The 24,972-nt window shown below is 38.1% G+C and overlaps 1 protein-coding gene and 1 long non-coding RNA gene across 2 annotated transcripts; one reads left to right on the forward strand and one right to left on the reverse strand.

The window, feature by feature from the left end:
- Positions 1–407: 407 nt before the first annotated feature.
- On the reverse strand, positions 408–8,164 carry LOC136665840 (uncharacterized). The gene is made up of 3 exons (XR_010795322.1): positions 7,918–8,164; positions 7,736–7,804; positions 408–748 (listed from the first exon to the last, which is right to left on the reverse strand). It is a non-coding gene; the product is annotated as an uncharacterized lncRNA (long non-coding RNA).
- On the forward strand, positions 7,763–24,367 carry cep120 (centrosomal protein 120). The gene is made up of 20 exons (XM_066643645.1): positions 7,763–7,985; positions 10,291–10,447; positions 10,562–10,676; positions 10,862–10,997; positions 11,338–11,486; positions 11,628–11,825; positions 11,930–12,154; positions 13,635–13,866; positions 13,995–14,160; positions 14,266–14,415; positions 14,894–15,076; positions 15,328–15,424; positions 15,611–15,763; positions 15,951–16,040; positions 16,161–16,253; positions 17,004–17,165; positions 20,440–20,562; positions 20,950–21,048; positions 23,307–23,452; positions 23,732–24,367. Exons 1-20 carry the CDS (start codon positions 7,937–7,939, stop codon positions 23,931–23,933), a joined length of 2,925 nt encoding a protein of 974 aa, XP_066499742.1. The 5' UTR covers positions 7,763–7,936; the 3' UTR covers positions 23,934–24,367.
- Positions 24,368–24,972: the final 605 nt, after the last annotated feature.

Here is a 24,972-nt window from a genome sequence, read left to right on the forward strand (position 1 = left end):
TAATGTTATTGACCTAAATGGCAATAAAAACAGCTCTGTGCTCTAGATTGTTTATGTGCTTTTAATAAAATCTTCATCTATTGTCAGATGGGAAAAAAACAGTTTTTGCTAACAGAGCAGAAGAATGTTTAGCATAAAATGAGTTGCTTTTGTTCAAGAGCACCTGGGAATATGGTTAGGATACCAGGAGACTGGGTCATTAAATCAACAATATTGATAAATCAAGACTATAATCCAATCCAATATATGTAGAAAATGGACATAAATAATACTTGATCAAATACTGATATGCAATAATTGTAGCAGATATGTTTTTGAGAGTAAAATATTTATTTTTCCTAAATAAGATTTTATTTTATTATATATATATATATATTACCAAGAATGGTAATTGTTTCAGAGAACAGTATTATGTTTCCCAGATGTGGATGGTCAGCAACAATGGTCAATTAATTTTAGACATAAATTAGGACAGGGCAGCCTGTAGTGTCACAGTCACACAGCTCCAGGGACCTGGAGGTTGTGGGTTCGAGTCCAGCTCTGGGTGACTGTCTGTGAGGAGTTTGTTGTGTTGTCCACATGGGTTTCCTCCCATGGTCCAAAAACACATGTTGGTACGTGGATTGGCGACTCCAACATGTCCATAAGTGTGAGTGTGTTGCTCTGTGAAGTACTGGCGCCCCCTCCAGGGTGTGTTCCCAGAGTGCCCAGTGATTCCGAGTAGGCTCCAGCCCCATGCACCACGACCCTGAATTGGATAAGCGGTTTCAGACAATCAGACAATAATTGACCATGCATTATATACATACATACACTGCAGCCCACCAACTGTAAAATAAGACCCACACTGGTAGGCATATATGATTTCATATCCTCCTGTGGAGATGAATACCACAGATATACTGCAAAAGCCTTCATAGTGCTGTAACATGCAAGTAAGATGTAAGATATTTCATGTGTATGTAATAAGGCTAAAACTAGATTTTATTGGATGAAGTATAGGGAAATTATGCAATGCTCCCTGCCACTGAAATGTAGGTAGGAATCCGTACAGTAACTGACTCAACCAAGCCCCAAAGTACAAACTCCAATTTTGTTTGTTTTGTTTACATTTTTTTAATATATGCAAAATATTTAATCTCTATATTTATTAGAAAATTATATAGTTCCACTTCATCTAAGCCCATCTTAAATTAACTCAGGTCCAGAGAAGGCAGCAGCAGTTCTAGATCCCAATCTTCTTTGCATTTGTGGGATTTATTGTGGGATTGCAGGTGCAGCAACAAACTGTGTTCATAGACAATGGTTTTGGGAAGTATTTCTGAGCCCATGCAATGATTACCACTACAGGAACATGTCTGTTTTAATGCAGTGCCTAAAAAGCACAGCTAGCCAATATTGGTTTGGGACTTTGTCCATTTCATATAGTGATTTTTCAGGATTTTTTTTGAAAGTTTTAATGACATTTTGTACTGTGGATGAAGAAGAGTACAGTCTTATTAAAATAATACGTTGAGAAAGGTAGCTTTAATGTTATGGATGATCATACAAGATTTCGCCAAGTATGACGAATTTTTAACGAATATTTTTAATGGCTTCTGTGCCAGTTTATTTACCCTGTCTATGCCTTAGTTAATGCATCATCCTGGACACGTAATGATATGATTTATCAAATGATCTATATAATGTATGACTGACAGGGTGATGTGTCTCTGCTGTGCAAACCAAGAGTTTATATCAATAGAATCACTCACATGACATAGTGTGTGGCCTATGCATGGGTATATAAGCAGATTGGCACATGCATGTTCATAGGTAGGCCCTCTGCATTAGCCACATCCATGTTGTAGAAAAGGTGCATGGCAATGAACATGTAACACACATTATGCAGGGGAACACATAAAGAGAATGTCTATGATTGTGGGCGATTGCAGTTCTCTTTAGTTGTTTACCTTCCAAAGTTTAAGTAACGTTTAAGGTGAAACAGTGTTTTTGAGGGGAAAAAACAACTATTGTTTGTACATTGATGAAGTTAAACTTGTAAATATTTATTCACTGTTTGAATTATCACAGAAACTCATTTGTAACTCGAGTTGTTTAGCTTTGTAGCATGTTCAGTAATGCAGTTACTGTAGTAATGTAGTGAAAAATAGGTCTATATTACCCACTTATGGAATACACAGAGAGAGGGAGAGAGAGAGACAGACAGAGAGAGAGAGAGAGAGAGAGAGAGAGAGAGAGAGAGAGAGAGAGAGAGAGAGAGAGAGAGAGAGAGACGGAATCTACAGAATCTATTGTTTTACAGACACTGGGGCTTCGTAAACACATCAGACTGGTTTCCAGTATGCAAACAGACTAAAGAGCTAGCAAGTGGTGAGGAAATATCTTCTGAAGTGTATAAAAAGTATTTTTTGATTGTAATCATGAATTTTGCCTTTATGTACACACCAAGATGTTGTCCTTTTTCTAACGGCATGACAGTAGCAGGTGCAGGTATAGAATGATCAGCAGCCTCATCAACAGTTCAACAGTTGCTTTAACAGCAGAAAGCCCAGTTTGACACAGGTAAAACAAACCTACAGCTTTTGACTATCATTATCCATGGCACATTCATAACTGTTCACAAGAAGCTCTGCACCAACGGTTGTATTGGGCACATGCAGAGGGAGCCCCATTAACAAAGGTGCAATGGACTTCCCCTTATCAAAATCCTAAGGCTTAAGGGCCACAGCTAGAGCTAAAGTTGCCCCCACTGAGGATGCCACACCTGCCCATGCAATTGGGAGAATTGAGTCATTATAGGAGTTTTTATAGAATCCCTTGTTTTACCTAAAGTAGAAGCAAAAACCATAGTAAACACAGCTATGGCTGAGTTACGGATGAGTTATTATTAGCACCCAAAGGTGCTCTGGGTGCACCTAGGAGCATTGGGTTGAGTGTCAGAGAGGAAAATAATGGGTGAGGGAATCATGTCCTAGTAGTGTGTTTTTAAGCTCATTCCAAGTACCACCTGTGTTATGTCCAATAAGGCAAAGAGGTCTACCCTCAAGATCCAGAGTATCAATACTGACTGTACCACATCAGGGTGACACTGCCTTTGGCTAATTTGCAATGGGTGGTGAGAAAGAGCTTCTGCCATGTTACCGGAGGCCACTACCAGGTGAGCTGAACTCAGGAACAGGACCTTCGGATGAAATCATGTTTAGAGATCATGAGTAGTAGGAAGTCATTCAGGATTTGGGGAGGTCGGGGAGTGCTAAAGCGCATAAATACAAGCTCATAATGATGTGATGATATTCACTGGCTGGCCAGTGAAGTTTCTGCATCTCCGTGAGAGAGCAGGCACACTTGGTGACAAGCATGCAGGCTCAATCAGCGGGGCCAGATCCAGCAGTTCTACTGAGGTATTATGGCACAATCCATACATGGGTCAGCTTGTTTCATATGTAGGTGCATGTCAATAAATGAGAATATCATCAAAAAATTATTTATTCTAGAAATTCAATTCAGTGAATTCAATGTGAAACCCATATATGAAAACCCAAAAACCATTATCTCAGAAATGAATAATCAACAAAAGACACCTGCAAAGAAAAAATTTAAAATGGCCCCTTAGTCTGATTCAGTAGGCTACACAATCATGGGGAAGACTGCTGACTTCACAGATGTACAGAAGACAGCCACTGACACCATCCTGCTGTATCCAAGCATATTAATGGAAGGTTGAGTGAAAGCAAAGGTGCACAATCAACAGGGATAAACATAGCCTTGAAAGGATTGTCAACAAAAGGCCATTCAAATATTTGGGGGAGATTCACAGAGTGGACTGTTCCCTGAGTCAGTGCTGCCACCACACACAGACGTATCCAGGACACGGGCTACAACTGTCACATTCCGTGTGTCAAGCCACTCATGTCCCAGAGACAATTCCAAAAGTGTTTTTTTAGGAGAAAAAGACTGGACTGTTGCTCAGTGGTCCAAAGTCTTGTCCAGTCATCTACCAGGAAATATTAGAGCATTTCATGCTTCCTTCCGCTGACAAGCTTTATGGAGGTGCAGATTTCATTTTCCAGCAGGACTTGGCACCTGTCAAAACTACTGCCAAATGTACCAATACCTGGTTTAGTAACCATCACTGTGCTCGATTGGCTAGCAAACTCACCTGACCTAATCCCCATAGAGAATCTATAGGGTATTGTCAAGAGGAGGATAAGAAGCGGCCCAGATGGCATTCCTGGGCCTGTGCTGAAAGCGTGTGCAGAGCACACGGACATCTTCAATCTGTCTCTCGCCCAGGCAGCTGTTCCAACTTGCTTCAAAATAACATCCATCATACCAGTACCAAAACGCTCCAACCCAACATGCCTGAATGAATATCGCCCTGTAGCGTTTACACCCATCATTATGAAGTGTTTTGAGCTACTGGTCCTGGAACAACCAAAGGATTGCCTCACACCTACACTGGAATCACATCAGTTTGCATACTGCAATAATAGAAGCACAGAGGATGCTACATTGAGCTACATTCTGTGCTCTCACATCTGGATAATAACAACACATACACAAGAATGTTGTTTCTTGATTTTAGCTCAGTGTTTAACACGATAATCCCAGCCAAGTTAGTCACCAAACTTGGAGATCTGGGCATTGACTCCTCTCTCTGTCATTGGAGTATAAACTTTCTGACCAACAGGCCTCAGCATGTCCCAGGACTGTGTGCTAAGCCCATTTCTCTACTCCCTCTTCACTCATGACTGCAAGACTGTTCATGAATCAAACTCCATGATCAAGTTTGCTGGCGACACCACAGTGATTGGTCTCATCAGCAACAATGATGAGACAGCCTACAGAGAGGAAGTAGAACATCTGGTCACGTGGCATGCTGACAATAACCTGCTCCTTAACATCAACAAAACAAAGGAACTTATCATAGACTTCAGGAGGGAGAAAGGTGACATGCACGACCCCATCTATATCAGCGGGATGTCTGTAGAACGTGTCGCCAGCCTCAAGTTCTTGGGAATACATCTATTGGAGGATCTGTCCTGGACCACCAACACCTCCAGCCTAGTCAAGAAGGCTTACCACCGCCTTTTTTTCTGAGGGAGCTAAAGAAACAATATCTGTCTCCAGCTATTCTGGTGAATCGCTATGTGATTGAGAGTGTTCTATCCAGCTGTATCACAGCCTGGTTTGGGAATCGCACTGTTACAGACCGCAAGTCACTACAGTGAGTGGTGAATACTGCCCAGAAAATCACAGGGACTCCACTTCCATCAGTTGAGGACGTCCAGAAGAAACACTGTCTGCGTCGAGCCTGCAGGATACTTAAAGACTCCTCACACCCTGCTCATAGTCTCTTTGTCTCCTTGCCCTCTGGCAGGCACTTCAGGAGCCTCTGGACCAGGACAAGTAAATTGAGGAACAGCTTCTTCCCCAGAGTTGTCTCCTTACTGAGCTCTGTCCACTGTTAACACACACTCATCTGTATTCTGGTCATTGACTGCACTACATTTTCTGTATATCATTATTACATTGTACATAATTGTACATTATAATGTGTGTGTGTTGCCCTGTGAAGGACTGGTGCCCCCTCCAGGGTGTATTCCCGCCTTGCGTCCAATGATTCCGGGTAGGCTCTGGACCCACCGTGACCCTGAACTGGATAAGAGATTACATTTAATGAATGAATGAATATTATATTTAATGGGCTAGACATATTCTGCATATTCACTTCATATAAAAATATCCAACCCTCCCATTGTAACCCAACCTGTAAATTAGTTATCTGTATATCATGTTTATAGTATTTTCTATTCCATGTGTACATCATGTTTATGGTATTTTCTTTCCAAACTGTATTTATTATGTTATAATATATATTTACATGTATAGTTTTAAATATCTCTAATATATTCACATGTATATTTGTCCATACCTCTGCCTATATTTTCTATATATGTACATTCTGCACTTACTGCTTACTGCACTCTGGTTAGATGCTAAACTACATTCCGTTGCCTTGTACTTGTACATGTGTAATGACAATAAAGTTGAATCTAATCTAAAAAAAGTACACCAGACCCGACAATGCAGGCGAGCAGGCTATCAAAGCAACCTGAGCTTCCATAACACCTCAGCAGTGCCACAGGCCTACATGCCACACCTCTTTGATGCAGTAATTCATGCTAAAGGAGCCCCAACCAAGTATTGAGTGCATATACCGTACATACTTTTAATTCATTCATTCATTGTCTGTTACTGCTTATCCAGTTCTGGGCCGCAGTGGGTCCAGAGCCTACCCTCAATCATTGGGCACAAGGAAGGAATATACTTTGGAGTTGCCAATCCACCAATGTGTGATTTTGGACCATGGGAGGAAAGTGGAGCACCTGGAGGAAACCCACACAGACATGGGAGAACACGCCTCCTCACAGACAGTCACCCAGAGAGGGACATGAACCCACAACCTCCAGGTCCCTGGACCTGTGTGACTGCGAAATTACCTGCAGCCCCACTGTTTCTATATTCAAAATCATTTTTTTTTTATTTTTCTTATTTAACATTTTAATTTTCTGAGATAATGACTTCTTGGTTTTCATTGGGTGTAAGCTATATTCATTATCTTTAAAAAAAATAAACACTTGAAATAGGTTTCCTCTGGGTGCTCCAGTTTCCTCCCTTGGTCCAAAAACATACATTGGTAGGTGGATTGGCGGCTCAAAAGTGTCCGTAGGTGTGAGTGTGTGAGTGAATGTGTGAGTGTGTGTGTTGCCCTGTGAAGGATTGGCGCGCCCTCCAGGCTGTATTCCTGCCTTGCGCCCAATGATTCCAGGTAGGCTCTGGACCCACCGCGACACTGAACTGGTTAAGCGGTTACAGATAATGAATGAATGAATGAATGAACACTTGAAATAGATCACTCTGTTTGTACTGAATCTATTTATGAGTTTCACTTTTTGAATTGAATTACCGAAATAAATTAACTTTTTGATGATATTCTAATTTATTGCAATGCACCTGTAGATGGTCTAGGGCTAAGCACAAAGGACACAGCCCGTATTTGTTATTTTGTTCTAAGAGGTCAGAGCAGTGCACACAGCTCTCCTGGAACAGCGAAATGATGAAGTGCTTGTTGCAGGGCTGGTGAACCTGGAGCAGTATGATTAGGGTCAGTTAGCAAGCTAGCACAGGTGGAGACAAGCAGATGGTTACTCCAGTGCTAAATAGCTCTCTGCAGTCTTTGAGAGTGCGAGTACTTATTTATGGCAAATCTGTACTGGGTGGTAGTAATGAAAAGGCAATGTGAATGAGTAGTCCAGTGGTGTGTAAAAGCAGATACAATAATCATATGACCATGGGACAGTGTATAGTGTTTGAACAGTTGGGGGTACTAAGGTAGCATATTGACATAAAGAGAAAGGATGGGTACCAGGTTGCTTAGAGTGAATGATCTAATAGAAATTTTAAAAAATTAAAAAAGGGAACCAGTCTCGTTAACTTATGGGCTTTTAAGATGAGTTTCTAGAATTTAATTAATTTACATGGTGTATTTAATGACGTACATATTAAGACATTTTGTGGGGCAATTTCCTGCCTTTTTCATACAGTTGTGAGATTTAAATGCAAAGATGAGTTCAAGGCTCCCGTGTTAGGATTTACGGAGCTCTAAGCAGGAGAATAACAAATAAGTGCTTTTTGAAAAGTCAGTTCACAGGTAGCATACATTACTCACATATGTCCGGACGTCATCCTTCACTGTAGGGGGCGCGCATCCTCCTCTCACAGTTGCTCTCTACTCGCACTACGGCGTCATTGGAAATCAGTTTTAAAAAAAGTAGCGGCAGTAAACATTAGCTAACTTTAGAGCTGAACAGACGGATTTACCGACCTTAGAGAATTATGAATACTACAAACCGTGTATGAAGACAATGCAATGGCTGCAAAATCCGACCAACTTCTTATTGTGGTTTCCATTCTCGAAGGTACGTTTTGTCTTGGCATTAACATTAAAGCTAAGCCGGTGGAATAGTGCTAGTGCTAACTACATTGCTAACAATGAGTTTTCATAAAGGATATATGTGATGTAGAGATCTTTAGCTTTAGTTATACATGTATAGTGTTTCGTCACCGTTTATTCTACGATATGTACTGCGTAGAAAGGCTTTTAAATGTAAGTTAGCTGTTGAGATTTTTTCCCATTGTTTACATGTAACCAGCAGGTGACAGATTTAACAGCTGTTGTATCCAAGCGAATCTTAAGCGTCGTTAGAGAACAACGCCACCGCTAAGTGCATGTATATTCGATCCTGTTGATAATGTTAACAATAAGTGACAACGAAGACTTGCTCTGTATTTTGTTGTTCATTTAATATCAACATGGATAATAAAAATAATATTTAAAAACTAAAAATAATGCATTGTGTCCAGGCTGTAACGATTTGGAGGGTATAATACAGTTGTAGTAAAAATAATTTACTGATTGAAATGTTCCAATGTTTTTAAAGTTAATTATAAAGGGTGATTCCTAGTAAATGTGTTACTTTAATTTACGACTTTGATGACAGACATAATATTTCATAGGAGCTGTATGGTGTAGAGCTAACTACATTTTAAATCCCTGTGCCCACTCACTGGCCCCTGGATTAGACACACGGACCATGTTAGTCCACCACAGAGTCTGTAGCTCTTCTTCTACAGTGCATTTATCATCTTCTAATACTTTATTAGTGATCAAAGGACATGGCTCACAGGATGCATTTGGCTGGATAATTTTGGTTGGTGGGATCCAGCATCACTGCTCTGTCTGTTTCACCTAAAGCAGTGCAACATCACCACCACATCAATGTACTGAGAATGATTAATCATCTAAAGAAACCCTGCTCTGAGTCCTGGCAATTGAAGTATAGGGTGAAAGGGAATTTAGAATATATGCACAGCACTAGATTAAGTATATTCTATAATTGTAGAACTACAAAGTACATGTTTACTGTAAATGGATCTGATAAAGTGTAGAAGCTGAATTAATTGTGTGTGAAAGACAAAAGACGTTCATTTTACTAATAAACAAAATGATAATAGAGCATTGATATTGTTCACTTCCAAAAACTTATGTCACAAAACAAAGATAAAAGTGATTTTAATGTATTTTGGTGCTGAACTTCCTAAATGCATTATACTGAAAAATATTTCAGGAAAAAAAACCCCCCACAGAATTACACATAATGTTAATAACACTAAATCTAGTATATGCCCAATTAATTTATGATGATACATTATGAAGTATTTTTAAAGCATAGCTTAGTTGCTTCTCATGCTTAATTACCAATTAATTTCCGAATTAATTTTGGTGGCTTATATACTTTGTAGTTGAATATGAATTACAAAAAATATTGTTTATTGCGTTAATTCTGTAGATGATCACCCTTTTTCCAAAATATAATCCAGATTTTCTCAGCACTGCTGCGGCAGTTTTTAAACAGTGTGTGACAGTCCACGCAGTTAGATGCATACCTTTTTAGTTCAGCTTGTAAGTTACATATATTTGACTGTGACTTTCTAGCCCCAGGATGCTGGATAGTGGTTGGTTGTCTAGTTGGTGATGGTGTATTGTGTCCTTGAGTCACTGAGTTACAAACACCAATAAAACTGTTCTTTGAGAGTCACTCTGTGTGACACACACACATGCATATACACACACACACACACACACACACACACACGCATGCGCATATACACATACACCACTTGCCAATGCAATGTCATTGTCACTGCAGTATTAAGAATATATCTCCAAACTAATAATACATGCTTAGTGGTGTCCTCTGCGACCCTGAAATGAATTAAGCGGAAAAGATGAGGATGGTGATTATGACAATTCTGTTCTATATATCATGGCCCATTAATGAATTAATTATTTCACAAATTATCTATTCAAACACATGGACACAATCTGTAATTGTAAAAGTGCTTCCCTATGATAAGGTAAAAATATGAGGTAAGGTCAAAAAGTGTAGATTCAAGATATGGGACTACCTAAACCGTTGGTTCAACTTGGTTCATATGAAGATATAAAGCAGCCTTAATTTTATAAATAATGTTTACATACATTACACATATTTACATTATGCCTGTATGAATATTGCAGAATAAGAGCATTAAAGCCATATGCGCTTTTAACCCTTGCACATAGTAATAAGAATATTTCTTATTACATTTATAATAACATTAAGGGTGCTACTGTGGTAACAGTGATTTGTCAAGTTTTGTATTTTCTTTTACTTAATTTAGGACGTCAGTTTCCCAAAAGTCAACGGCATACTTTAGTAGTTCAAGCAAAGTTTGATGGTGAGCAGCTAGCCACAGACCCTGTAGAGCATAAGGAACAGCCGCAGTTTTGTACTGAGTTGGCATGGGAGCTTGATCGCAGAACACTTCATCAGCATAGGTAGGAATTTTGAATATGTTTGTCATTAACACAGTTTATCTAGCACTTTATCTATACACTTCTTTTTCTCTAAATCTTAGGTAGCTTGTTAACATCTGATTTCCCTTATTACAGACTCCAGCGGACACCCATCAAGTTACAGTGCTATGCAGTTGATTCAAATACATCTGCAAAGGAATGTGTTGGATATATTGTCCTAGATCTTAGATCAGTACAGGAGGTTAAACAAGTAAGCTTTGTGTCACTATATATTGCACATGCTACATGTTGTGGGTTTTTTTTGTTTGTTTTTTTGTGTAATGTTTGTAATTGTCTGATCTGTGTTCACATGATAAATAGATGAACAGCTAAAAACATACTTCTAGATGTGTACATATTCAGTTCTTGTGTCTCATTAAAATAACATATTTGCAGCCTCCTAAGTGGTATCCTTTGCTGAGTAGCAAGTACACCAAACTAAAGCCTGCTCTGCTGTTGAGCATGGTGCTGGAGAATGATAACAAACAGCCACTAGATCAATTTAAAGCAAAGAAAGCTCCACCAAGACCAGGTAAATTTTATATCTTCCTCTGCCTGGTTGTTCGGGGGAACTCCCTGCCTTAACTTTATTATTATATATTACACCTAAAATTTTGATTCTTTTCTTCCTCCTTTCCATCTTGATACTTTCTTTTATCTTTTGCTTCTGTTAATGTCATCCTTCAATCTTTCCAAAGCATCTTTTCCTACATGCTTGTTTCTTTTTCCAAAGTATTTTTCAGGTCAGTGAATATTTCTTAAAATATCAGGGTAGATATTACCTAACCCTAGAATTGCAATTTCCTTCTGCTTTAATAAAGTGTGCATGCTGTAAATGTTTTTTAATTCCACTTTATAACTTTTACCTCCAGGTTCTCCAGTGCTTGCCAATCTTGAGACAGTTAAACTGGAAGCTTTTCTAAATGAAGATGAAGGATATCATCAAATTGGGCCAGCGGATATTTGCAAGGACATGTTTGTTTTGTCTGTTACTCTTGCCTTTGCATCCAATCTGGAGCAGGTACATTTCTGTCATTAGAAAATGTAAATGCTAAACTCTCATAAATTTTGTCTGTGTTTTTTACATGTTATTAGTCATCTTGTTTCTATTTATTGACAAGGCATATAGATAAAAATTAAAATGTTCCCTTTTATTCTCAAGCTAATCTCCAGTTTGAAAAAGCTTACCACTGAAGGCTCGGAGTTCTTCTTCTTCTACTCTCTTTTGGGCAATGATGTCACGAGTGAACCTTTCCAAAATCTCATCAGTTCAAACTTTGAGCCTGAACGAGCATCAGTTCGGATCCGCAGCAATGAGAAGTTGCTACGTGTATTTCTCAGTCAGCAACAGAACCTTGAGGTAATAGATTTTTGCTCTTTTTTTAATGTTTGGTGTTTGACTGTGAAAGTGATCCCTTGTTATAGCTGTTTTACTTGAATGCTTATGTTCTGTTAAACATATAGATCCATCTCTGCTGTGGAAACCATTCACTGGGAAAAACTGATATCCCTTTGGCAGCACTGGCAAAGAAAAATGTGGATTTCTCTTTGGAAATAGCCACTATAGAGGGAGCCTTTGTCTTACAACCCCCAAATCGTACCAAGCAGTATCTCCAGACTGTTCCAGTAGATTTACAGCCAACAGTTGGGGTAGCGGTTACATTGAGAAGAGAAGATGTCAGTGCAGAGGTATGTTAAGGGCCTAGTTCCATCTGAGCAATATTATGCCCATGTTTAGGTCCAGCCGTTTAAATAACACTCTGGTATCTAATGGCTTGTACCAGAGGACCAATTTCTGCATGTCCTCTAGTGTCTATGTTAATCCCAGTATGTTTTAGCCCATAATTAGTGGTATTTAAATAAACAAGTTGAATATTTTTGAAGCTGAAATATGAGTATGAGTTTTTAATTTCAGGATTAAAAAGATGTGGTGTTTCAGGATAGTGTTGAAAAGATGTGGATGATTATATGGAATTTTTTGGGACTAGCAATGGACTTGCAAAGAGTATTTAGTATTGCTTTAAGAAATTGTAAACACTATTCTTAGGCCTTCAATAAAATGTAAAGCTGAATTTTTCATTAGTTGTTCTGATTTTGCAGTGACTTACAGATTTAGAAAGGAATATGATTCCTCATAGTGTTGCATGGTACACTGATACAAGCAAAGTATCTCAAGACTTTGTCATTAAAACGGTGTATATATCAGTAGTGTTTTAAAATAAGAGCAGCATTTCTAATGAGTGCCACAAGTGGGAAGTGTGCGCCCACAGCGCTCTGCCTCCTCTTCATCCCTTAATGATTTTGTTGCTAGTTTTTAGCGACTTTTCAGATCTTGTAGCAAGTTATTTAAAAAAACAAAAAAACAGACTAGCACCAGTGACATTCTGTACAAACCTTAGCTATATATATAGTCAATATAGACAAGAATCACCGGTAGCACAACTCGTTAGAACACTGGGACTGATAGTGAGCAGGAGACATGGCTCTGTGGTTATTCTGTTCCCAGAGACAGAGCTGCGGGCAACACTGCTCCCTCAATGCGGCTCCACTGCTCCAGACACAGAACTGCGAGAAAAGCACAGTCAGTCTGCACGGCAGCTCACACAGATCATAATAAGCTGCAAATGTGCATAAAGTGCTGCCAAAGACACGTGTTTGCTTCCTTTTATGTTGAACCTATTCCTTTTTCTGAAATGCTGAACTGAAATCACGTAATTAATTGAGGCCTTCAGCTTTATTCAAACAGTAAAAACATGTCTTATGAATGAATGTATGACACGGCTGAAGCGGCAGTTGGACCCAGAAATGGTGAAACATCACATGTGGCATCACACTTAACAATCAAATTCCATTGATTTTTTTTCTACCGCCCTCAGCTTGTAGAGAAAGCACATAACTTTAAAACAAAAGAAAAAGTATTGCCATGGTATCGTTTTGGTACCAGCATTGAGATATTTAGGCAGGTACTGTATTGAAAGTCATAATTATGGTATTGTGACAACAGTAATTCCTACAGGTGCATAAGCAGGTTTCCATAACATGTTGCTCTGATCCTAATAAAAGAATGCTGTATAAATACGTAATAAATCATTTAAAATAATCTTAAGAATGATATATCAAAACCTTTGATATATCTTGAGTGAGTTTACTCTCTTCTCTTTCTGATAAGCTTCATCATCTTCCCACTGAGAGTGGAGATGGTCCTAGGACTCCAGTAAAGAAAAGTTCTGCTGTGGGCACTTGTCCTAAAACAGCTCCAGAGGCTAAACCACTTAGCCCACCCCCTAGATCTCCTGTCCGGGATATGAAATCACAATCACCATCACCTGAACAGCAGAACTCGGAGAGCGAGGCTGAGAGCCTGCCTGATGACCCAGGGAAATTTCAACAAAAACAACCAGGTTATTTTCTTGTAGGTTTTTTACATGTGGAATGATCTGCACATTTAGGGTGACAAATTAGAGGTTTATATCTTAGGTGTAACTGGTGATTCTACAGGTGTTTGTTTTGCTCTCTCCCTTGGCTGCAGCTGTAGACAAACCACTAGAGAGTGAAGCAGAAATTCAGGCACCTTCTATTACTGTATCTGCCCCAAAGATTGCTATCCCAGCCTCAGCACATCATTACTGCTTCTCCATGGACTTGCGCAGCATCAGAAGTCTAAACATGAGCTTCCCTGTAAATTGCATCCTGAGGTATTTTATTTTATTTCCGTTGTAAGTAGCATGCTCTCCCCCAACACACACACACACACACACAGAGTAATGGGTGACTTGTGACTTTCTGATTTCTGAAACTAGATATGCCTACCAGTTCTTTGGGAGTGCAGCCCCCATCATGACAAATCCTGCAGTGGAGATAAAGAAGAACACTGAGGTGTTCCTACCTCAGTCCTACTGTGCTTTTGATTTTGCTGCACTGCCTAATCAACTCCAGGACACATTTTTAAGGTAGCTGGTCCTGCAAACCTACATTTAGAATTTTACATTACACTGTATAACTATATGTTGAGAAACGTGAAAGTGTTAACTAATTATCTTAGCAAATAATATATTTAGATTTAGGTTAAATTTAGGTTTGTAACGCTTTGAAGTTGACTAATTTTTATTTGGCTGTACTATTCAAATGGAATGGAAATGCATAATGAGATATACAGTGAATAATTTTGATATGAGATTTGCAGTATGTTGACAGGCTCCAGTCTGCACCACAGACGTTTTTGGGTGGCATTTACAAAGATTTTAATAATAATGTTATCATAATCTCAAAGTGTGTTAATCTTTCAAATCATAGAAACTGCAATTACAAACTATGATTAATTAATAAATCTGAATGCAGCTTCCTTTGTGAACATCTATAGTTTAACATAATAAACATCCCTTAAATTATAGCTGCATATATTTTGTATGTCTTTTCTGTTTCTTTCAGGGTTCCATTAATAGTGGAGATGTGGCACCGAGACGCCAGTTCTAAAGACGTTTTGCTGGGCACAGCCAGCATCCAACTTTCCCATCTCCTCACCTCAGAAAAGACCCGCTTCCTTGGCCAATCTGGCCAGCAGCACTGGAGACAGACATATACTGAAAGGCTACCTGTGATCAAAGCATTGGGGTTTGTATTGTACAAAGGGTATTAGTTTGGCCATGTTTTAATACAGGACCATTTAGACCACAGATCATTTTGTATTTTATTCACCATGGCCTCTCAAGTGCAGTACCGTAAATATACCTTTAGATGGCAGGCATGTAGCACTTAAGGACAAAGGCATTTGCAATCCTGGTAGTTTTTTGTTAAGCCTTCTCTAACAATGTGACCTCTCATCTTAAAATATACCTGATATCTCATAATTCGTCTTTGTATAGATCCAGTGAGAAGGTGGCTGAATTGAACTATGTGGCAGTTTTGGAAGATATTGGTCTAGTGAAAGCCCAGGATATCTTGATCTCTGAATCTTCTCAGGTAAAACTTGCCTAAAGTTTATGGTTCAGGTTTGTGATGGTACATGGTAGTTTTATTCAGATGAAACATATTATTGAACTAGGTTAAGAATAAATATTAGTCTCAGAATGTTATTCCAATATATGGGTTGGTCAGCAGATGTCAAAAGATGCCAAAAAAAGCTGTTCTGATATATTATTATGACAGAGTGTTACTCAGGTGCATCAGAAGTCAGCAGTTCTTCCTCACCCTCCTAGTGGAGCACAGGCAACAGCCAAGTCTAGAGAGACTCTGGAGTATAAGGCAGCCCTTGAACTTGAGATGTGGAAGGAGATGCAGGAGGACTTGTTTGATAACCAGGTTTGTTTTTTGTTTTTTTTATTAAGGCCTATTTTTTTCTATACTATTTGTATTTTTTATGCTTCATATTTTGAAGTAAACTTTGGTTATACTCAATCCAGGCTTACTGGAAATAAAAGTAGGCATGAAAAAAAAATTGATGGTTGAAATAAGATGAAGAACAAAATGTTTGGCCCCTTTTTTTAAGCTGAAACAGAAAGAGCTGAGCCACATGCAGGCCCTGGCAGAGGAGTGGAGAAAGAGAGACAGAGAACGAGAGGCACTTGTTAAAAAGAAGGTACTCCAACATTGTTAGTTTATTTGCACTTGAAAATTGTTGTTTCCATTTTTATAATGGTTTAAACAGCTTACTGTAGGATTGCTAAACTGTGTCCATTTTTGGAATACTTTTTTCCAGGAGTTGGAATATAATCTGCTGGAAGAACAGCTCCAAAAGACTCTTGCTGATCTGGAAAAGAGAGAGAAGACTCTTGCTCATGCAGAGTTGGAGGTTAGTTTCTAGTGCATTGCCACTAAGTGCCAAAAAAAAAAAAAAACAAACAAAACAAGACTGACATTGTACTATGAATGTTTGGCTGTTTGCATAGTTTGTGTTCTCCTCTATTATTTTACACTTGTAATAGATCTGCACTGAGTATTGCCTTGAAATCAGGTTTGTGTCATAAATTAATACAGATATTAAAGATGTAATCAATGTCATTATTACAAAACAAATAAATGAGTGTACTAATATAAACAGTTGCAATTTAGAGATGTATGAAAACCTTTAGGCTCCCCTGGATAAATGGCATATCATTGATTTCTTGAAAGAAAACCAGTACAGATACTCATTAGGGGACTACACATGCTCTTTATACTGTTTATTGCTGAATTTGAAAAGCAACAGAAAAAAGTTTCATGAGCATTTTTATAATAATGATAATACATTTATATAGCGCTTTTCAAGAACTCAAAGACGCTTACAATAGACAATACATAGAACACATTCAAAGACATACAAAACAGAGCAAATAGAGAATACAAAACATTAACAAACAGAACAAGCATGAAGAGATTAAGTTTATTATTATTAATTATAATATTAATATAAAATAATATTAATATTAAGTGTATTATAAGTAAGGGAGAACATTTTTGGAATTTGCCCAAAAATTTAAATATAAGGTATATTTACCTGCTTAAAAATGTAAATACTTTTGAATATGACTGTACTTGTGTTAATGGGTGTGTATGTGTATAGACACAGAGGCTGCAGAGGGAGATGCGTGCAGAACATGAGTTCAGCATTCGTGAGCTGCAGGATAGTAGCCGACGTTTGCGTGAAGATTGTGCACACCAGGTTGAATTGGAAAGGTCAAAGGTCAGGCAGCTTGAGGAGGAACTTGCCCGGCAGCAACAGCAGGTAACCATAACAGACATTGTGTAGCAAGCTTAATTTCTGGCCTACAAGTAGCAGCACTGATGATAATGTTGATTTTGAAGTCAATAGGAAAGATCAGTCTTCCCCCTTTCCCTTCTGGCAGATTTAAGTGAAAGAAAACAAGATTTCCACTGAGGCCTATCTTAACACTGAAAACTTACGGATACTGCCCTAATGACTAGAATCAGTTGTTTTCTTCTCATCCATACATTAAGCAGTGTTGCCAGATTGGGTGGTTTCCTACCAAATTGGTTGGATTTTGATAGGACTGAATGGGGAAGTTGAGTTAGCTTAAAGGCTAAGTTATTTATTTTTTAATATAAAAAATAAAATAATTTTTTTTAATCAGAAGATGGAACTTCTAAACGTAAACACACCAGAGAGAATTGCAGTTCCCCACAATCGCAGGCATTTATTTTAAATGACATTGCTGAAATTTGAAGGCTTTTGCCACAAACTTGTGGAGACTCTCCATTGACAGTACTGACTTTACCTATTTCTGCTTTAGTTGGACCTGTTAGTTGTAGCCTGAAATGCTAATCATATTTTAAAACATTTTGGAAGAAATAGTGAAACTAATTCTGTAATCTGTAAGTGTTTTATGTAGCAAGGTATCATTGCTGAAATTTAATTCCATGACATGATTTGATTTAAAAAAAAAAAAAAAAAAAAGTGATGCTGCTGTTTGTGTGGCTCAAAGACGCAGTAACAAAGCTTTTTTTTTTTCCTTTCCGGAGTTGGGTAAAATAATAATGTAAAAATAATGATGAATATTGGTACATAAACATAGCACCTGCCAGAAATTAATAAAATAACACAAAATAAAATACCAAAAAAAGTAAGAGATGTGTAAGAGCATCTAGTATCAATTTTTAATAAGTAGAATCAACACATTTGGACAGGTCTGTATTTCTAGTGTCATGTTTGCTTGGGTAGATGATTCCAAGTGTTTTGTTTTTTTTGGCAGGGTGGGGGGGGGGGTGTTCTCTATTATTATTTTAAGTCTATTTAAAAAAAAAAAAAAAGGCTGACAGATTGCTTTACTGGCAAGGATACTCATGAGAGCATTAGGCAAACTTTGGCTCCCTATGTTAATCATCTACAATTGTCACGTGATGTCTGCTTACTTGAACACATTTTATCATTGACCTAATTAATCAACTGGCCAACTGCAAAAAAGAAAATTATGCTTAACTGCCATACAAAACTTAGCTTGTCAGACTATGTTTCTCTCTTTTTGCATTTTTCCCCTATGACCATATTTCTCAGGGGTTTTTCTTAATAGAAAAAAAAGGCTGGTCTCAGCCAGTCTCTCCCATCGTCCTTTGCACAGACAGCCCACCTACTGAAATAGTTCAGTCTGCCGTCTCATGTATTTTTTTTTTTCTTTTCTTTTTTTTTTTTTTTTTTCACCAGAAAACATCTGGACAGGCCGCGGCTTTAACAAATCAAGCAAAGTAGGTTTCTGACATGCGAAAAAGAGAAGGGCCTTTGCGATGAGAGATCCTCGGCTAGGCCTGCCACACGGCTCTATATCTTGTCTTCCCTCCCGTGTCAAGAACGTGTAAACATACATTTGTCCTGTGTCGGCACACTCTAACCAGTTTATCAGGCCAGAATCCTCCTCCGCCTTTTCTCTCGGACACTCTTTGCCTTGTCTTAGAATGCCATGCTTTGTGTGTGTTGGGTTTCTTTTCACTGTCTGGTTTTTGTCAGAAAGGGAAGACTGTGGAATGGAGAGTGCTTGCAAGGTTTTAGTTACATTGGACGCTGTCTAACACCCTTGAAGTCTTGCGGCTCTTGAGTGTGCTGGAGCAGTAGCTCTCGTTAGCTGAGAGGTGGGCATTTGTTTGCAATGAGAAGTGTTAAACAGTAAGTGCAAGGAGTCCTGCTGTTCACATGTTGAACTAGAATTCTTTTAACGCGCATAATTGTTCTAAACATTTTAGCAATATTCAGTTCTTATCATTATCAGAACCAAAACCAGCTCTATATTTGGACCTGCTGGCATTTACCCTTTGAAAACATTATGATGAATGGCCTTGGAAATGGTACAGAATTACTTGGAACAAAAAAAAATTATATATATATATATATATATTTCTTTTGTGGTTTTTTTTTCTCCTGTCTCTCTCCTTGAATTCCATTATAACTTAAGAATATTGTTTCATTTTCCTGAAGTTTCCTTGTTTTCTCAGCAGCAGCTATAAGCATGTCTAACAAAGCAATAAAACTATCCAACCTTTATTGCACATGCATTATACCATCCGTAGTATATTGCTGTCAGCAGATGCTGTAATTATCTAAAATTACAATATCAATGTTGGTTCGATATAAGGATTCAAGTGAGATTTAATTCTTGTATGATGCACTGATGCATTAAATAGCCCATATTCCACATGAGTAGACTCATTTGGAATTCTTTGCCAGGAGCTTTTTTTTAGCTAGTAAACATTATGGGAATTTGCAGGATGTTTTAAGTGTCTATATGTGTTTTTTTTATATAATCAGTTCAAATTACTGTTGTTAACAACACAAGGAGATGTGCATATAAAAATATTGATTATTTGCATAAGTCCACAGCCTCTATGCCAATTTAATTTAAGGGATGCACAATGATATTGGAACCATACCAGAATTGCCAAATATTTGTTCTAAAAAGGCATTGGACATATGTCTATATTTTACCTTTATATTAAACAAATGATGCAGTTATTTTTCTGTGGAAAAACTGAATGTTTAGGTGACCCTACGTTTTAGAAAATACTTTAAATAGCTTTTTCCCTGTAGTTAACATTGTTAACATAACAGTTCATTAAAGTAGTTCTTGGCACAGAACAGCTGAACATTTACACTGGTGTTATCATTAGCATACTCTGCCCCTTCTGCTGTAGTCTGGACTTGATTTCAAATTATATGAAGTATAAGATGACCTGTTACTAGACATATATTTTTTAAGCGTTCCATTTAAACCTTTCTGCAAACTAGAAAGGAAAGAACAACAGCATCGTCACTGAAGGAAAATATGTATTTTTTTTTAATTCAGGGCACCATAAGCAATTTTCTTCAGGATATAGTGTGTGTGTGTGTATATATATAGATATACATAACTCTACATAACTCTATAGAATTTATTTTAGCAAGTTGTAAAAATAACAGAATTATGCCTGAATGTGTGTTTTTTTTTTTGTTTTTTTTTTTAATTCACTGTATTCTGGTTTACAACATGTAGTGTTTGTGTTTTCCCATTTAAAAGTTAACAGATACTGAAACGAAATACAAGCTGTTGGAAAAAGACTTTCATCAATATCGTGACCAACAAAACACACGCCCAGAAATCCGCTTACAGTCTGAGATCAACATGCTCAGATTGGAGAAGGTTAGTAAAAGCGAGGATTAAAACAGTAATCAGCATCGTTTTGGCTAGTGTGTTTGTTTGAATTCATATGTAATGTCAGAATGAACTCCTCATAATTGTCTAATTAGTTTAAGGTCAATAGTTGAAGAGTTCATAACATATATAATACAAACACAACTTATGGATAGGCAATTCATAGTTGTGGTTGACATTTCATTTGTAAAAGTGCAAATTGTGAATGAGTTATGTATGGGCTTAATGGCTTTTAAGAGGAATACATTTGTGGCCTTAATTTTTTTGACTTTTCCCCTAATAAATGCTATTGAGGTGTAGACTTTTGGATTTGAATGTGTAGTCCTTAATGACTGAGAATAATGTACTGAAAACTGTTGCTTCATCATTCACAAGGTGGAACTAGAACGGAAACTGGAATCGGCAACAAAATCTAAACTTCATTACAAGCAGCAGTGGGGACGTGCTCTGAAAGAACTGGCCAGATTTAAGCAGGTACCCATTTCACAGCCTTTCTTTATTTCTTGCCTCTATTTCCAAAGTAAAATATTGTAAAACTTTTTTGACAGCAGGTTATGCGGTTTGTTTAATGCTTGCTTTTACACAGGAGTATTTGTATTGAATTGAAAGTCTAGATAAGAGCATCTAACAAATTACATGAATGTAAATAATTGAATAAATGTAAATTATTAGGATATAAAAACATAGAGTGGTTAGCTTAAATGAAACCGGGCAATTATCTTTGTTACATGAAGTCTAGTACCACACATTTCCTTCTCATCCACAAACAATTTGCAGGGTAGACTGAACCTAATATACACACATAGCCAGGGAAAGCTACACTTGTCCTTCATCATAGGCATGGATCAAAAACAAAGAAAAATGGTGGTATCCTGTGTCTTTCAATGGTAGCCATGCATGGTAGTGAAAATGGGCACAAGAAAACTAATTTCCTTCTGTGTTTAAACCAGATGTAAATTGCACTTTCCAAGGGCTGAAGAAAACTTCCACAGCGTACATAGAGAGAAACAGCAAGCTTGTCACTTGCTTGTGGTATTTGCTTTGAAATATTGGACTCCTTCTCAACTGAACCCTGTAAAGAACTAATACCAGTATAAACAGAGCAGATGCAAAGAGCTTATCAGGCCTTGCTAATAACTGTTAAAGACAAAGTCCAGCTGGAAATCTGAGCGAGACACCCCACCCCTACACACACACACACCAGCCTTTTTTTTCTTTCTTCTCTAAGTGCCAGATATATGTTAAGAAAACAGCAGTTGATTTATGGTGTTCAGCAGGGTCTATAACTTAATATGAGAGAGAGCTATAAATCAGGTTTGTATTATGTGTTTGAAAGTCAAGTTAACTTGTTGGATAAGTATATATGTGAATGCATGGAACTTATATTCCACCTATGTTGTATTAAACTCAGGACTTGTTGCAGAAAAGTAGCTGGTTGAGCAGGATCCATGCTGTACAGTTTGTTCAAGAATTGTGCTTTACCATGACATCAGTAATGCGCTCTGACATCAGTAATTTCTCTTTTCCATGATGGAAAGCAGAAAACATGAAGTAAGGGTACTTGGAAGAGAAAACCCATGATCATCTTTAGCCCAATGCACATTCCATTGCACTAAGTCTGGGAATATCTTATCTCCTTAGCCCCTAATGCACCAGACTTTGTCTTTTTACTCCCTTCTGTCTCAAACTACTTAGGTATTTTTTTTGTCAGTTTGAAGACCTGGGAAATCTTAAGCCATGAAATCCCCCAGGTGCTTGTCCTGGTCTTGTCAGCTCAGTCCTCTGCAAAAAAAACTGCAGTTGAGCTGTAGTCTGGCAGCTTTCTCTTCTCCGAGTCCTCTGTCTGACCTCTCTCTGGAGTAGAGCCACAGGTCATTCACTGGTCACTCGGCTGCTTTCTCATTCCTCTGCCCCTGCAGGTCAAGGCGACGCAAAATATGCTTGTGCCCTACAACCATTAGTTTAGGCCTGGTTAGGTGAACCTTGTGCCATGTCTTTTTTAATCGTCAGTTTAGGCCTCTGGAAATATTTAGTTTAGCCATCAACCACAGGTAGCAAAGGAAACACTTTAACCCTAGGGACCCAAAGAAAATCTCAAAGATAATTGTTTCAGTGTTTTTCCTCAACATTCACTTGGCTATAAGCGCTATGACTATGTCTTGGTGGGTTTGTTTTTCTTGCAATTTAGGTTACTGCAAATGGCGTATTGGCCTCTAATGCGCCATGAAAACACAAAATTAAATTAGATTATATGTAAACATATCAGTTCAGTGATAAAATAAGGCCAAGTTGGGCTATTAGGTGAAAACATGCTTAAATTTTCACACGGACTTTGTTCTGTCAGCGAATAGTCCAGAATATTGATGTGTGGTTTTGTAATGGTACTACAGAACCATAACAACGATTTTAACCTCGGATTTCAGCGGTTTCACATTAGACTGCCAGTTCTGAAGGTCAGATTCAATTAAAAAGCAATTCAACTGAGAATGCACTGCATAGCTCTAAAGCAATTGCACTAGCGCAGACAGAATTTAACTACCATTATTTTAAGGATGTCTTTTCATCGCTGAAATCTAAAAGGTTATAAGGGTGAAACATTTAAATGCCACTACAGCAAATTTTAATCCAGTTTTAATAAATCAGCTTGCTTGATTGAGGTATGTGGCGCACTAAGTGATACTGAATTTCTCTCTCCCTCTCACACTCTTCCCTTGGGTTTGTTTGGTTTTCAGAGAGAGCAGGAGAACGCTATGATACGGCTGAAGAAGCAGCAGCAGGAGCTGGAGCACATGAGGCTGCGTTACCTGGCAGCCGAGGAGAAGGAAGCTGTCAAGAACGAGAAACATGAGCTCCAGGACATTCGCAATGAGCTGAACAGGTATGAACCACCATCCAAAAAACTAGCATTGTTAAATCCAGATGTGACTGCTACAAACATGTGGGTAGTTTGAGTGATGGGGGAATTTCTTTCCCCCCTCCCCATTTTTTTTTATTATTTAGAGTTGCTTAAGTTATAAACTTTGAAATTAAATATAGAGAAAACTCATTGTTCAATCACTCTGTTCAATAGGACCAGATCCTTGGCTCACAAGCTTTCCTTAAACTAAGGTAATGCCAAAAAAAATCTTGTACTAATAACATTGTCACTGTTGTCCAGACTAAAGCAGCAAGAGGAAAAGAAGACGTGGAAAGAGCCAGTCTGTGTATCTTTGAATGAGAGTGCTGATGACCATCTGAGTCGCCTTCTAGAGGAGAGAGACACCCTCCTGCGCACAGGTGTATACACGCATGAAGATCGTATCATTACTGAACTCAATAGACAGATTCAAGAAGCCATGGCCAACAGAGCCCCAAACTAATGGCCACATCAATACCAACAATATGAGCCTCATCATTCCCCAGTCCTCACGTGCAGCATTTCAGATTTTCCTGAGTCAGAGAAATATATCAGATGTAATATATATTACATCTGATACATGTAATATAAATCAGATGATACTTATCATAGACATACCATTTAAGGCCTATTTCATACATATGTGAATTAATAATGGTACACCACTCATAGCAATTGAGGTCTGGTTCTGTGTGAATTAGTCAGTGACAATCCATGGCTAGATAAATATTTCACCAGATAGCACTATTGCTCAAGAAATAGTTACAAGAATTTTATGGGGTATTTTTATTTTTTTTTTTTAATATCTTCTGAATTTTGTTACTGTTGTGTCAGTATTTAATGTGTCTATGTGTGGTGTAAATTTTATATTTGTGTCTTTGTCTAATAAATTATTTGTGATGACTGGAAATTTTGTCTTTGGTGATAGAAAAATTTATTTTATTATTATAACTATAAAATATTCATTCATTTATTGTCTGTAACTGTTTATCCAGGGCAGGGTCTCAAAGGGATCCGGAGGAAATATTATTATTATTATTATTATTGTTATTATTATTTATTCATTCATTCATTATCTGTAACCGCTTATCCAGTTCAGGGTCTCAGTGGGTCTAGAATCATTGGGCGCAAGGTGGGAATACACCCTGGAGGGGGCGCCAGTCCTTCACAGGGCAACACACACACACACACCTACGGACACTTTTGAGTCGCCAATCCACCTACCAATGTGTGTTTTTGGGCTGTGGGAGGAAACCGGAGCACCCGGAGGAAACCCACGTGGACACGGGGGGAACACACTAACTCCTCACCGACAGTCACCCGGAGCGGGAATCTAACCCACAACCTCCAGGTCCCTGGAGCTGTGTGACTGCGACACTACCTGCTGCGCCACCGTGCCACCCTATTATTTATTTATTTATTTTTTTATCAGAATATGTATATTAATTACAATTGAATTTTTAATGAGGAAATAAGTGTATTAAATCATGGTAGTAGCAAAT

This window comes from Hoplias malabaricus, chromosome 14 (assembly GCF_029633855.1).
Source record: "Hoplias malabaricus isolate fHopMal1 chromosome 14, fHopMal1.hap1, whole genome shotgun sequence".
In the NCBI taxonomy this organism is placed as follows: Eukaryota; Metazoa; Chordata; class Actinopteri; order Characiformes; family Erythrinidae; genus Hoplias; species Hoplias malabaricus.

Excerpts from the sequence above, each read along its gene's own strand:
- cep120 (XM_066643645.1), top strand. The coding sequence starts at position 7,937 with ATGGCTGCAAAATCCGACCAACTTCTTATTGTGGTTTCCATTCTCGAA. Across the intron at positions 12,155-13,634 it reads GAGAAGATGTCAGTGCAGAG|CTTCATCATCTTCCCACTGA; the intron begins GTATGTTAAGGG and ends CTTTCTGATAAG. Across the intron at positions 16,254-17,003 it reads TTGCTCATGCAGAGTTGGAG|ACACAGAGGCTGCAGAGGGA; the intron begins GTTAGTTTCTAG and ends GTATGTGTATAG.